A 13,539-nucleotide genomic window follows, 5' to 3' on the forward strand; every position below is an offset into this window, starting at 1 on the left:
TACTCTGTAGCAGAAGTCAGGCATGAAGAATCACCTATGATATAAAGAAGTAGGATGCATGCAACTCTGCAAATGTGCCAGAAGTCTTATAACTTTATATTTAAAATGAGTCAATGTGGCAGCAGGTAAATTGCATCCCAATACAGTTATTGAAATGGCCTGAATCTACATAGTCTTGTGTTCTAGCGTCTGACAGGGAACACTGCGGAGTGGCTGATGGGTGTGGATGAGTGTTTGTCAGGACCAGTGTGTGCAGTGGTTAGCACGTCCTTTTATATCTTGTAACAATTCCCAGTGGTATACATAAATTAAAGGTAAATGTGATATAAAATGTACAGAATTCCAAGGAAAAGATAGTCATGCCAATCCTGGTGGATTGATTCACTTCAGATCTTTTTGATGGTAAATAAAACAAGAGACATGAAGTTTAAGTGTATATGAAAGATTTTCAAACACCATTTAAAGCATTGTCTAATACATACAAACATATACCTCTGTACCATTTCATTATCCAATTTGTCTACAATACATAAAATATATAAAATCTGTGAGACATGTTTGTTAGTACTAGCAGTTACTTGGAAATAAAAGAAAGAAATTCTTACCCTCACAACATAAACACATAATTGCACACACACACACACACACACACACACACACACACTCAAAACATGGTGTCAAGGACACTAGGTGTTTGTTTCTATCAAGTATCAAGTCTGATGGATAGTTAAGGAATTTTCCTTCAGCAGTGAGTTTTGCACATCTTCTGAGAGATGGAAAATACTTAAGGAATTTCTCATACAATCCTGGGATAATGTGGGTTTCTCCCATCTTAGGCTTCTTCCCTTGCCAGGGTTTGCTTTATTCACAGTGAAGTAAGAGGGGTTACATATATAATATGATGGTTCTAAATCTTACTATTTACCCTGTGCCCAGAATTGGGCTAAGTGACTTCCCAGCAGAATTGTGTGCTATGTCAGCTCTACTCAAAGACTCGTGTGCCATCGCCTATGTCTTCATTAGAAATACACATCCATGGGTCCACCTCACACTGCTGAAGTGTCACTGAGGCATTGATCAAGGGTTCAAAAAAGTTCTCTGGGTGAGTCTAATGTGCTCTAAGTTTTGTAAACTATGAGAGGGTCCATCTAATTAATTTATTGAAAGTCCATTCACTGCACCAGGGATTAATTTGCTAATGTTCAGGTTTCAAACCTAAGTTGGAACTTGCTTAGCCTTTATGCCATCCCATCACTATAGCACAAGGACTGTGGCTTGCCAAGTGTCCCTGTACAATGACTTATACTAGAAGCCCAAGGACAAAGCAGATGATACTGTCACCAAAAAGGAGGCGTAATGATGAGTTTCTTCAAGGCCTCCTTCATATCCCTGTACTTCAGGATGTAGATAAAGGGGTTCAGCATTGGAGGGACCACAGTGTACATCACTGAGGCTGCTGCAGTATTGGTGAATGAGTCAGTCACTACAGAGCTAATGTACACCCCAAAACCCATCCCATAGAACAAGGAGCCCACTGAGAGGTGAGACCCACAGGTGGAAAAGGCTTTACGCGTTCCCCCAGCTGAGGACATTCTCAGAATAGAAGAGACTATTTTAATGTAAGAGTAAATAATCCCAAGATAAGGAACACCACCCAGTATGCCAGACACTAAATAGAGTAGGATGTTATTGATGAGGGTATCAGAACAGGACAGCTTGATGACCTGATCAAGTTCACAGAAGTGGAGGATCTCCAGTTCTGTGCAGAAGGACAGCCTCAGCACCATCAGACTGTGAAGCAGACCATACACAACGCTAATGGTTAAGGACAATACAATCAGCAGGACACAGAGGTGGGGGTTCATGATGACTGAGTACCTGAGCAGATGGCAGATGACCACATAACCGTCATAAGCCATTGCTGCAAGGAGACTGTTTTCCACTCCAGCAAAAACCAGGACAAAGCAGACCTGGGTGAGGCAACCTGCGTAACTGATGGTCTTGCTGTGTCTCTGGATATTCATCAGCATCCTAGGGACTGTGCTGCTGCAGATGTCAGTGAAGGACAGGTTGGAGAGGAAGAAGTACATGGGGGTGCGGAGGTGAGAGTCAGAGCAGATGGCCAGGATGATGAGCAGGTTTCCAAGCACTGTGACCAGGTACAGGGACAGGAACAGTCCAAAGAGGATGGGCTGCAGGTTTGGGTCCTCTGAGAGGCCCAGGAGGAGGAATTCCAAGACACCTATTTGGTTTTCCGATTCCATGATGTTTAGGAGACTGATGGAGAAAATAAAGATAATGCAACAGATTACGGATGCCTTGTTTCAGAAAACTCTCACGGCTGTTTTGCAAAGTCACCTCGATGTTACTCATCTTTCCTTCACCACTCCCTCCCTCCCACCTTTTTTTCTTTCTGTTTTCCACTGTCCTACTCTATCAGATCATCCACATTTGCTGACAACCTATTCTTTCCCCACTTTGCACCAACTAATAAGATAGCAAATAGTATATAACTTTTTATCTGAGGTACACCAACTAATAAGATAGGAAATAGTATATAACTTTTTATCTGAGGACTCTCTATATGTTTAAATCTTCAAGGAAAAAACTCTATTATATCTAATTGAACACAACAGCTTCCTTCAGGATTTCAATTCATACTGACTTGCTCCAGTGCTTGCTTTATGAACAACAAAATATTTTTGTGAGAAGCCTCAATCTCCACATTCATATGATAGTGAAAATGCTGTAAAACCTTATGAGAATGTTGCATGGATGAGTAATGAGAATAGAAGCTATTTTAGACTAGTACTTGACATGAACCACTGTTAATATTTCTATTGTGGTTTTATCCTACCAAAGACTTGACCGTACTACCTGGTACAGTTCATAAAGTGACAGGTGGGGAGGAATGTAGGAAGATGAGAGAATGATAGAATACCACTTAAAAACAAATCTTAGTTTGTTAACTGCAAATTTGAAGGAAAAAATTTGATGCCCAGAAACTCCAGCTGAAAATCGTGAGTACATGGAGAAGTAAGAAGAGTGGACATCTCAGTGAATATCAGTGACCCAATGTTTGTTTCTCATGGACAGATAATAAAATATCTAATAATTTAAATAAATAAACTAAGCCACACAGAGTTTTGCACACCTATAATCCCAGCTACTTAGGAGACTGAGGCAGGAGAATGGCAGGTTTGAGGCCAGCCTGGAACATTTAGTGAAAACTTGTCTCAAAATAAAAAAAATAAAAATAAAAGTGCTGGGGATGTAGCTCAGTGGAAGAGTAGTCTTCAGTTCAATCTTTGGTACTGGCAAAAATAAGTCAATAAGTAAAAAAACAGACAACATGTAGGAACAAAAATATAAGTAGGTAAAAGAAAAATGTAATTTGCCTGAGTAGAAATCTATAGCATGATAAAATTTAAATATTTTTAAAAACATATATATTAAAATTTTAATTTCTTTATGCATATCATAAGCAATAACATCAACAATGCTGTTACCCAACACAGAAAAAAAAATGCCTTCTTGCATTTTGTTACAAATGAAGACATGGGTATACACCACTTGCTGTTAAATTATACTGTCATGTCTGCATTTGATAACTGTTAAAGTAATTGCACATTTCTTTGCATATTTGTGGTTGTATATCATCAATCATATTAGGTTTGTGTCTTCTCTCCCCCATGGGAGAAAACAATACCTATTGATAATACATGTTAAAGGGGTTCTGGGTGATATTTCCACACAGGGGTTCAGTGTTAACTTCCCAAAGCAACCACCCCTTTTCCACTCTCCCTCTGCACATGGTTCCCAACAATTAATAATCAGTATTCCACATTCAGGTTGGCATTTTTAGATTCCACATATCAGACAACACTATGAGCTTGGTTCACATTTTAAAATCTTATTTATTGCACATGGCATTTTAAATTTGACTGTTTAAGATAATGTTTAATCACTCGTTAGTATTGGTACATTTTTTCTTTGGTCCATTACCTTTAAAACTTTACTTTATTCCAATATCTTATTACATCACATATAACCCTACACATACATATATATATATATATATATACTATATATATATATATATAGTTGTAAGTCTTACATAAACATGCCTACATATATACACACATACACATACAGACACACAAAATACTCAGCATATAAATATGCAATGTTAAAAAAATTTAAATAACAATTGAAAAATTTTCCGCTGCAAAAAGAAGGATAGAGTGGAATATAAAGTCTACATTATGATGATTCATGCTATTTTGTTATTTGAAGTAAAGAACTCTGGTGGCAAAATATCAATATTGGCTAATTCTGGAAGCACACACATATATTTATTGGTTCTCTTTTCCCTTTTGAAATTTTCAGTGCTGCACAGAGTCATATGGGATAAAGGTAGACAAGTGTGTTGTCTTCCGGTCTGCATTGCTATCCACATGCTCTTGCTGGGTGTATACTCAAACAGGAGATGGTATCAGCCATATCATGAGGCAAGAAGGAAAAAGTAAGATTTTGCATACATACTGTTTCCCCTGCTAACACTAACTCCTCCCTTGCAAATAAATTTTTAAAATGGTTAGAGAAGGTTGGAAGAGTCTTCAAAAGTAAGCAAGATTAGGTGGCTGTTGAGAATAGAGAAGGTCCATGCACTTCAGGGTTGGAGTGAGGTATTAGCAGAATGAAAACTGCCTGCATGTTGGTGCCTAAGAGGAGGCAGAAGACAATGAATGATCAGGCAGAACCTCACAGGTGGCCTAGCTCTTCCCATCTTCCTCACATCCCCACCTCAGAGATGCCCCAGATGAACTGACAAAGGCCTGTCACTACTTGGGAAACAAGCTAGCTGACTTCAGATTAACTGGTGGCAATGCTGAAGAACAACATCAGTTCTGCCCTGTATGTGCAGGGAAACCATTGAGGTTCTGTTCTCAGGAAGTGCCCCACCTCATGTGCAGAGATCATGGTCCTGAGACCAAGGTCAGGTAAACTGGCACTCCCCAGGGCAAGGTGTGGAGCAGGTGGTCACAAGCAGAAGGTTTGCTGTCTCTGTGGCCCTTAGGACTTCAATATGCAAATGTTCTCATTAGTCTGAGTCTTTTAGTCTCCTGTGATTATAGGCAGCATCTCTGTAAGGAGCAAGACTGAGCAATTGAGAACTTTGCTCTGGCTTACTCTCTCACCCAGGGAGACCAAGTGGATGTCTTCTTTCCTTCACCATTTTTTCCTTGGTTCAAATCATTTTTAAGTATCTTGAACCCTTCATTACTTCTTTATTTGATTTGATTCTCTTCTTCCTTTTTAGTATAGTTAAGGACAGCCCCATCCTAACAACACCAAGAGAAAATTTGACACAGCACTTAAGCTTGTAAATACAGTTTTTATGTATGGGTAGACACATTCATGACATCTATAAATTCATGTGATAAAATGAATTTATGCAAAAATGCAAATGTGAGGACTAATAATATGGATGACTCATGAAACATTGATTGGAGTAATGCATATTATATTCATCAGTTACTAATACATGTTTTGTAACCAAAAGCAAAAAGGCATTTTTGCTGTGGGTGGTTAACAGCATTGTTAATGTTCTATGGATGCACTATGGGATGGGTGTATTTAATCTGAGAAATCATAACCAAAATCAGTAATAGCATAACCATCATCCATTAAAATTTTCTTCTGCCCCTTTGTGAAACTTGTGGTCCACCTTCTTTAAGTCAGGATACTTGTTTCTGAGGATCAAAACCAGGACCTCAGGCATGTTAGGCAAGCACTCCACCACTGAGTTCCACCCCCTACCCCATCAGCATTCTTGTTGAGATCCATTCATGCTGTCCTATTGATAGTTCATTGCTTTTTTATTGCTAAATAGTATTTCATTGTTTGGATGTTTCATGGTTTGCTTCTCCATTCACCTGTCGATAGGCAATTGGATTGCTTTCAGTTTGGGGCTATTACAAATAAAGATGCCATGTGCACACAAATCTCTTCACAGTCATGTGCTTTCATTTCTCCTGGTCAACACGGAACATTGAACAGGTGGTTCATTAGGTGAGTGTATGACTGACTGATTCAGAAATGGCCAAAGAAGAGAGGAAGGGGATGAGGATGAGGGAGAAGGGGAAGGAAAGGGGAAATACTGGGGAATGAAATGGAGCAATTTATGTTAGGTGCATAAATGAATATATAACAAAGAATATCACTAATTTGCATAATTATAATTCCCTAAAAATTCCTTTTAAAAAATAATTCAATGGGGGTGCTAGGGAAGAATAGAGTTACTTTGTATTAGGTGGTGGGGATTGAATGGAGGGAAGGTTCTGGGGGTAGGAAGAATAGCAGAGTTAAACATACCTTATTACCTCATGTGGTTATAGAACTGCATGACTGATGTGATCCTACAATATGTGTAATCAGAAAAATGAGAAATTATCCTCCACTTATGAATGATCTGTCACAATGGATAAATGCATTCTTACTATCATGTACAACTGAATAGTACAGATAAAGAATTAATTAAAAAAGTGACCATAAAAAAGGAAAAAGTGGACAAAGTGTTTTCCACCATATTTGCACCATTAAATATCCTTAACAGATTTCTAGTTCCTCCAAATTCTTACTGATTTTTAGTATTGTTAGTCTTTTTAGTTTTAGCCTTCCTAAAAATGCATATTCATGCTCACTATAGTTTTGATTTGCTTTTGCCTAATGACTAATGAGGTTGAACATGTTTTCATGTGTTTATTTTTTACCTGTATATATTATTTTGTGATATGTGCACATATCTGCTATTTTCAAATTTTTTTTATTTCTTTATAATGAACATATGTATGGAGCATGGGGTAATTTTTTCATGTATAAACTGTTTAAGAAATAGTCAATATAATGAGCACCTCCATTATCTTGAACCCTTGTCAAGTATTTGTGGAGAGAAAATTTCAATACTCTTTCTAACTAGGAGGGAGAAGGGTTAGAGAGAGATTGGTCAGTGGGTACAATGTTATAGTTCAGAAGAATACATTCTGCTTTCTATTGCACACTAGGGAAAATACAGTGAGCAATAATACATCACATATTTCAAAGTATTTGGAAAATTTTATTGTTTTTATTTGTGTTTTTAAATTTTGTGTATATTCTGGATGATAGACTTTATTAAAATATCTACATGCATTCTATTGTCATGTACAACATATTAGAATAAATAAAAAAAATTTAAAAAAGACTATTATGAAATAAATCATTTAGAAATATTTTGTTCAAGACTTGGGCTTCTCTTTCTCTTCCCTTAAAATGTCTTCTGGAAATGGAGGTTATATATTTTGATAAAGACAAAATTTTCAATTTGTTACTTTATGAATCACAGGTTTTCTTCTGTGACTCAGAAATCTTCATCTCTTATAAGATTGTAAAAGTTTTCTCCTGTGTTTTCTTTTAGAATTATACTTTCAGGTTTTACTCTTAATTTCATCTAAATTCATTTTTGTACATGACAAGAGATGTGGGAATTTAAAAAAAAATTAAGTATGGATATCTCATAGTTATGTCATATGTTTTGTTGAAAAGACCAATCTTTCTGTTTTGAATTACTTTGTTATCTGTTGCAAAAATCATTTCTCCATATGTACATGATACCATTGATTTACGTTTCTGTATCTACACCAACACCCCATTACTTTTACTACTGCAGTTTTACAATAAGACTTGAAGAAAAGTATCATACATTCTTGGACTTTGTGATTCTTCTTCTTTTATTCCAGCATGGGAGTTGAGCCTAGGAATTCTTGTATGATTGCCAAGTCCTCTGCCATTGGTTTATCTTTCTAACCTTTTTTAATTTCCAGTCGGGATCTTGCTAAGTTGCTGATTCTGGCCTCAAACTTATGATCCTCCTGCCTCAGTTCCCAAGTAACTAGGATTTCAGGGCACTACCATGCCCAACCAATGTGACTCATCTTTTTCACAGTCATGTTGGCACTCCTAAGCCCCTTACGTTTCCTTTTCTACTTATAACTTCTTACCAAAAGGTCTGCCAAGATGTTATTTGGAATTGTAACAAATTCAGGTGCCAACTTAGGAGCAATTGACATTTAAAAAATTGATGTAAAACTATTTGAGAAAATATTGACAAATATATCTGTTAATTTAAGCACTGTGTTCATTAAGAATGATACGAATGATACATAAAGCAAATCACACACCTAATAGAGAAATTTTCAATGCACATAACTGAAATATTATTCAAATAAAGAAATCTAATGAACTACTAAGAATGACAGGCAATTGAATACAAATAAGAAAAGTAGGTATTTTACAAAAGAGGAAAAGTAAGTATTCCATTACAATAGAAATTGCTCAAACTCATAAGAGAAATGAAAATTTAACTAATATTATGCATACACTGTATGGTAAGCCAGCAATAAAAGATATTCCTCACAGAACTATAAATTTATTCAACCATTTTAGAAAATACTTTGAAACTACCCAAAGGAGAATGGACACACCAATGTACCCAATAACCCCATCCGGGTGGAAAACATTCACTTATTTCCACCAGGAAACCTACATAGGATCTTTCCAACACCTTTGCTCACAATGGTAGAAAACTTAGCCTGCAATTCTGATGAAACTCAGTGTTGGGGTACTTTCCCAACCTGAAAAAGACTCTAGGTATGATTCCCAGCACCACAAACAAAAACAAAAGAAAACATACACACAATAGCAGAAGACTAGCTGCTGAACACTGCATCGACATCAGAAGGGAGGCCTAGTTCAAATTTCACTTTACATTATGCATTTTACTCTATGTAAAATTACATGACACTAAAAGAAAATGAATTGGTGTATTACCAACAGGGTGATGAAAACATGTGGTTGAATCCTAAACAAATTACAATGTTGTTGGGCAAACATGATCAGCAACACACAGTGTTAGGATTCAGACAAATTGAAGAATATAAACAAATGATAAATATAAAATTTGACAGCAATGGTGACACAGAGAGGAGAGAGAATGTGACTGGAGGACTCCACGAGCATATTCATTTATTCTTAAACCAGTGATCTGTATGTATGTGTTCAATACAGTACCTCAATTTAAAGGCTACAGATAAGTTTATACATTAATATACACTATTTGAACATGTAAAGTTGAGGCATATTGCATATCACAAATGCATTCTCCTCTATTCTTTTTCTAATTATTTAGCTTTTAATTTTTTCCGATTGCATTTTGATTCATTGTACACAAATGGGGTACATCATTTCTTTTCTATGGTTGTACACAATGTAGATTCATACCAATTGTGTAATCATACATGTACATAGGGTAATGATGTTTGTCTCATTCCACCAGTTTTAATGCCCCTCTCCCTCTCAACTTCCCAGACTTGAGACAGTCTCAAAAATTACACAAAATGCTCATGAATCACTCCTTCAGACATTGCCCCAAAGATTCAAACTCAGTAGTTTTAGGTGAGATTAACAAGCCTGCAGTGTGAACAAAGTCCTCAGGTGACCCTCCCCTGCAGGTGCTCTGTGGGTACCAGTGGAAGAAGTTGTGGGCTGGAAGACACCATGGGGACCAGACAGGGAGCTGTCCACTGAACATGGTGCTGAATGTTTTTCCTGGTGATCAACCACCACCTCCTACACCAAAGAAAACCTCAAATTCTTCCATGAGATTTTCACTGATTTCACCACCACCCCTGGAAAGATAACACCAGAAACTGTTTTCTGTTTATTGCAAATCAAGTAGGCTTCTCTTTTCTCTTTTGATGTTTTCTGTTTCACATCTAATCGCTCCTCCAACAATGGAAGCCTTTCTCCACAGAAAATGGTTTTCCTCATTAGGAAACATTTACAATTATTAAATGAGAAATATACATACTGACTTGATGCACTCTGGGAATTTTTTTAAGTCAATCACCTGAAGAATTTTATTTTACCAAATATTCTCCTCAAGTCTTCCCTCATATCCCTGTTCCTCAGGCTGTAGATAAAGGGGTTCAGAATTTGAGGGACCAAAGAGTATATTATTGAATCCACAGCAGTTTTCCTGGGTGACTCAGTAATTGTAGAGCTAATGTACACTCCAAAACCTGTCCCATAATGAAGAAACAACTAAGAGATGAGACCCACAGGTGGAAAAGGCTTTATATTTTCTACCAGGTGATGGCATTCTCAAAAGGGAAGAGGCAATTTGAGCATATGAAGCAATGATCCCAAAGAGAGCACTACCACACAATGAGATAGAGAAAAAATACACCAAAATGTTATTGATGAGGGTATCAGAACATGCAGGTTTGATAACCTGAGCAAGTTCACAGAAGAAGTGGGGAATCTACAGGTCTGTGCAGAAGGACAGTTTTAGCACCTCCAGAGTGTGGAGGAGGGCATCCACAATGCTTATGAACAGAGAGATCGGAACCAGCATCACACAATGGGAAGGATTCATGATGATGGTGTACATCAGTGGGTGACAAATGGCCACATAGCGATCATAGGCCATTGCTGTGAGGAGACAGTTCTCTGAGACAAGAAAAACCAAGACAAAGAAGACCTCGGAGAGGCAGCCTGTGTAGGAGTGCTATAACTCTGTGAATGGATGTTCACCAGCATCTTTGGGATGGTGCCTGTGCTCAAGCAGGTATCAGTAAATGACAGGTTGGAGAGGAAGAAGTACATGGGGGTATGGAGGCGGGGGTCAGAATTCACAGCCAGAATGATAAGCAGGTTTCCAAGCACTGTGACCAGGTACATGGACAGGAAGTGGCTGAAGAGCATGGGCTGCAGTGCTGGATCATCTGTTAGTTCCAGGAGAAGGAATTCTAAAATAGCTGTTTGGTTTCTTGGTTCCATGCAAAAGATGAATCTAAAGTCAAAGATGGGAGACATGACAAGAAAAACTGTGATTCCTGGGTCCACAACCATAGCAGAATGACCTGGCTACTGGTTAGAAATACTGATATGTCTACTCCACAGCAGATCTACCACAGGGATCCTCCTACCAAGAAGGAGGATCAACAATTCATGAAGCACCACATTCACTCATTTTTGCAAATGGTTGAAACTACTGTTCAAGATACACTCTATTCTTTATGTGAGCCCAAATGATTATTGAAATTTTTGCCTGTGCTTATTTCTCCTTCCATCCTTTCTCTCCCTCACTTTCATTCCTCTGTACTTATAAACCCTGTTTTTATTGAAGTTTAAAGTTGTTCACACCTGCCAATTTCTGAGAATAATATAAATAGTGATGGCTACTTTATCTCAGAAATATTTCACACATTCAAGCAGAAATAAATATATAAATAAGTTTGTGAAGCCTGTCACATCTTCAGGAATCTGCCTTTCTGAGGTGCTAAGTGGAATAAGGTTGAAAGAAACTAAAAACACTAAATGGGAGAGAAATGAAAGCATAAGGTCTTAAAAATACACCTGAAAACAGTAACAATTTGTTGGTGCTCAGAATAAAGAAACACACAGAATAACACTAGCATCAGGAATCCTTATAGAAGTCTCCCTATAAGAGTTCTCCTTCAAGAAGACAGGGGAATCATCACAGCACAAATTATCTGGAGAAATTCATTGACTCACACATTTTAAATGAAATCTAGAGAGGCAAAGACTTAAACTGGGGATGAGAACAAGTCAGTCCATGATTCAACAAGCCTTATGAGGGGCTTTAATTTATGCCAAATTTTGACAATCAATTCACCAGAAACAAAAGACTTTATTCTGGGTCTGTGAGTACGAGTCAATATTCAGGTGTTTTCCTCTCCTCCTTTCTCCCTGCATTCCTTTTCACTCATCCCTCCTTTTCCTTCTGCTACCTTTATTGAAAATATTTTGGTTGACAACTCTCTCTCATGTATTTTTGTAAGTGCTGAGAATGAAACAAACTCTAAGGCATACTTTTCCATCCGAATTAAAGACATTTACAAAGACAAGAATGAATCTTTGACATCTATGTTCTGAAGCAAACCTTCCCTAACTTTGGCTTCCTTCAGAATCAATCTTGTCAAATCGTGGATGTGTTAGTTCTTACTATGAATGTCAATTACACAAGAGAACACCTGGGTAAGGTGAGGTTGGATCATAGATGTGAGATCCACAGTGAGTGCTGGGCCCAGTCTGGGATTGAGCTCAGGTATTCTGACTGCTGCACTGATTCTCATCCAAACTCTTTTAACACCTCTGAATAGTACAGAATATGCATTCCCAAATGACCACTGATGACTCAAATTTCCTATGCAACTTTAATATTTTCTTCCTGACCAATCCTCCAGTTTTAGCTTTGTCTTAATTGTATGTTCATTACTATCCATGAAATTAGTGGTAGTAGTTCAATGGCATCCATCCATGTGTACCTGAGTATAGATTAGAAAATGGCACCTCCACCATTGATACTCATAAAACTCCACATGATCATAAGTCATCTCCTTTAGCAGTTAATGCTAAGGAATGTTGGGGAACTTTTCATGAAAAAACTATTAATGAAATATAGGACTTTAACAAGAAAGTATTATAAATTTGATATCACAAATGCTTAATATATCTATTAGTTTTTAAACTGACTATTTTAAAAGGTACTACTCCAGCTACATCCCAGATAGTTTAATATTCTACTTGAACAGATTGTTGATTATTCTTAAAGAAATGAAAAGAGTCTCTGTCTCATCCTAAAGGAGCTCTTCTCTTAATTTAATAGGTGATATATCATTTTTTTCAAAAATTTACTGAATGAGAGAAAAGATGAAATACTTATATAAGAAAAAGATGGAAATATAAATAATTTCCTGATATTCAGAAAAGTTAATGTAGAAAACTAAACCACTTATAAATTAATCAGGGTCCAACTATGAGGGTCACTTCAAAGAAGTGGTCCTGTCCTCAGGAGAGACAGAGGATGCTAGGATGGCATTTACCATCTGGTGTAACATTGGTCTCACACATTCCGAGCATGATCCAGACTCACTCATGCTTATGAAGGGGAAAATCATCAACTCCATGAGAAGCCTGAATGTTATTTGTACAAGAGGAACTATGTGGTGATGTGTTATCTTTATTGTGGTCATTACTTTTGCAAGGTATACATAGACATAAACACACACACACACACACACACACACACACACATATATATATCCATCATTTTGTATGCCTTGATACATGCAAAGTTTATTCAGTTATGTTTTAATGAACCTGGAAAATCTGTGAAGGTGTTTCATAATGAGAAAATCACAATAGAACGAAGTACCCACGAGAGTGCTCCACTTATCCAACTCTCACACTGACATCTCTTGTTGGGTTCTTTATGGAATGTCATCAATTATCACTGGTGGCACTAGTCATTCCTCAGAGATCGTTAGTGTGTCTGAGTAGTTGAGGAAGGAGCAAAGGAAGGGACCATCCCTAGCATGATGAATGCAAATATCAGGGAAGTCTTTAATGTGCTGACTCCCTCTGGGAATGATGGTCAGGGAGAAAAAAATGAAGGAACCTGAATGAGGCCAA

General features: G+C 37.3%; 1 protein-coding gene across 1 annotated transcript; it reads right to left on the reverse strand.

Moving 5' to 3' along the window:
• Positions 1 to 1,337: 1,337 nt before the first annotated feature.
• Positions 1,338 to 2,090, reverse strand: LOC124967915 (putative gustatory receptor clone PTE03). Its single transcript, XM_047530352.1, has one exon. It carries the CDS (start codon positions 2,088 to 2,090, stop codon positions 1,338 to 1,340), a length of 753 nt encoding a protein of 250 aa, XP_047386308.1.
• Positions 2,091 to 13,539: the final 11,449 nt, after the last annotated feature.

Source organism: Sciurus carolinensis, chromosome 17 (assembly GCF_902686445.1).
Source record: "Sciurus carolinensis chromosome 17, mSciCar1.2, whole genome shotgun sequence".
NCBI classification, from domain to species: Eukaryota; Metazoa; Chordata; class Mammalia; order Rodentia; family Sciuridae; genus Sciurus; species Sciurus carolinensis.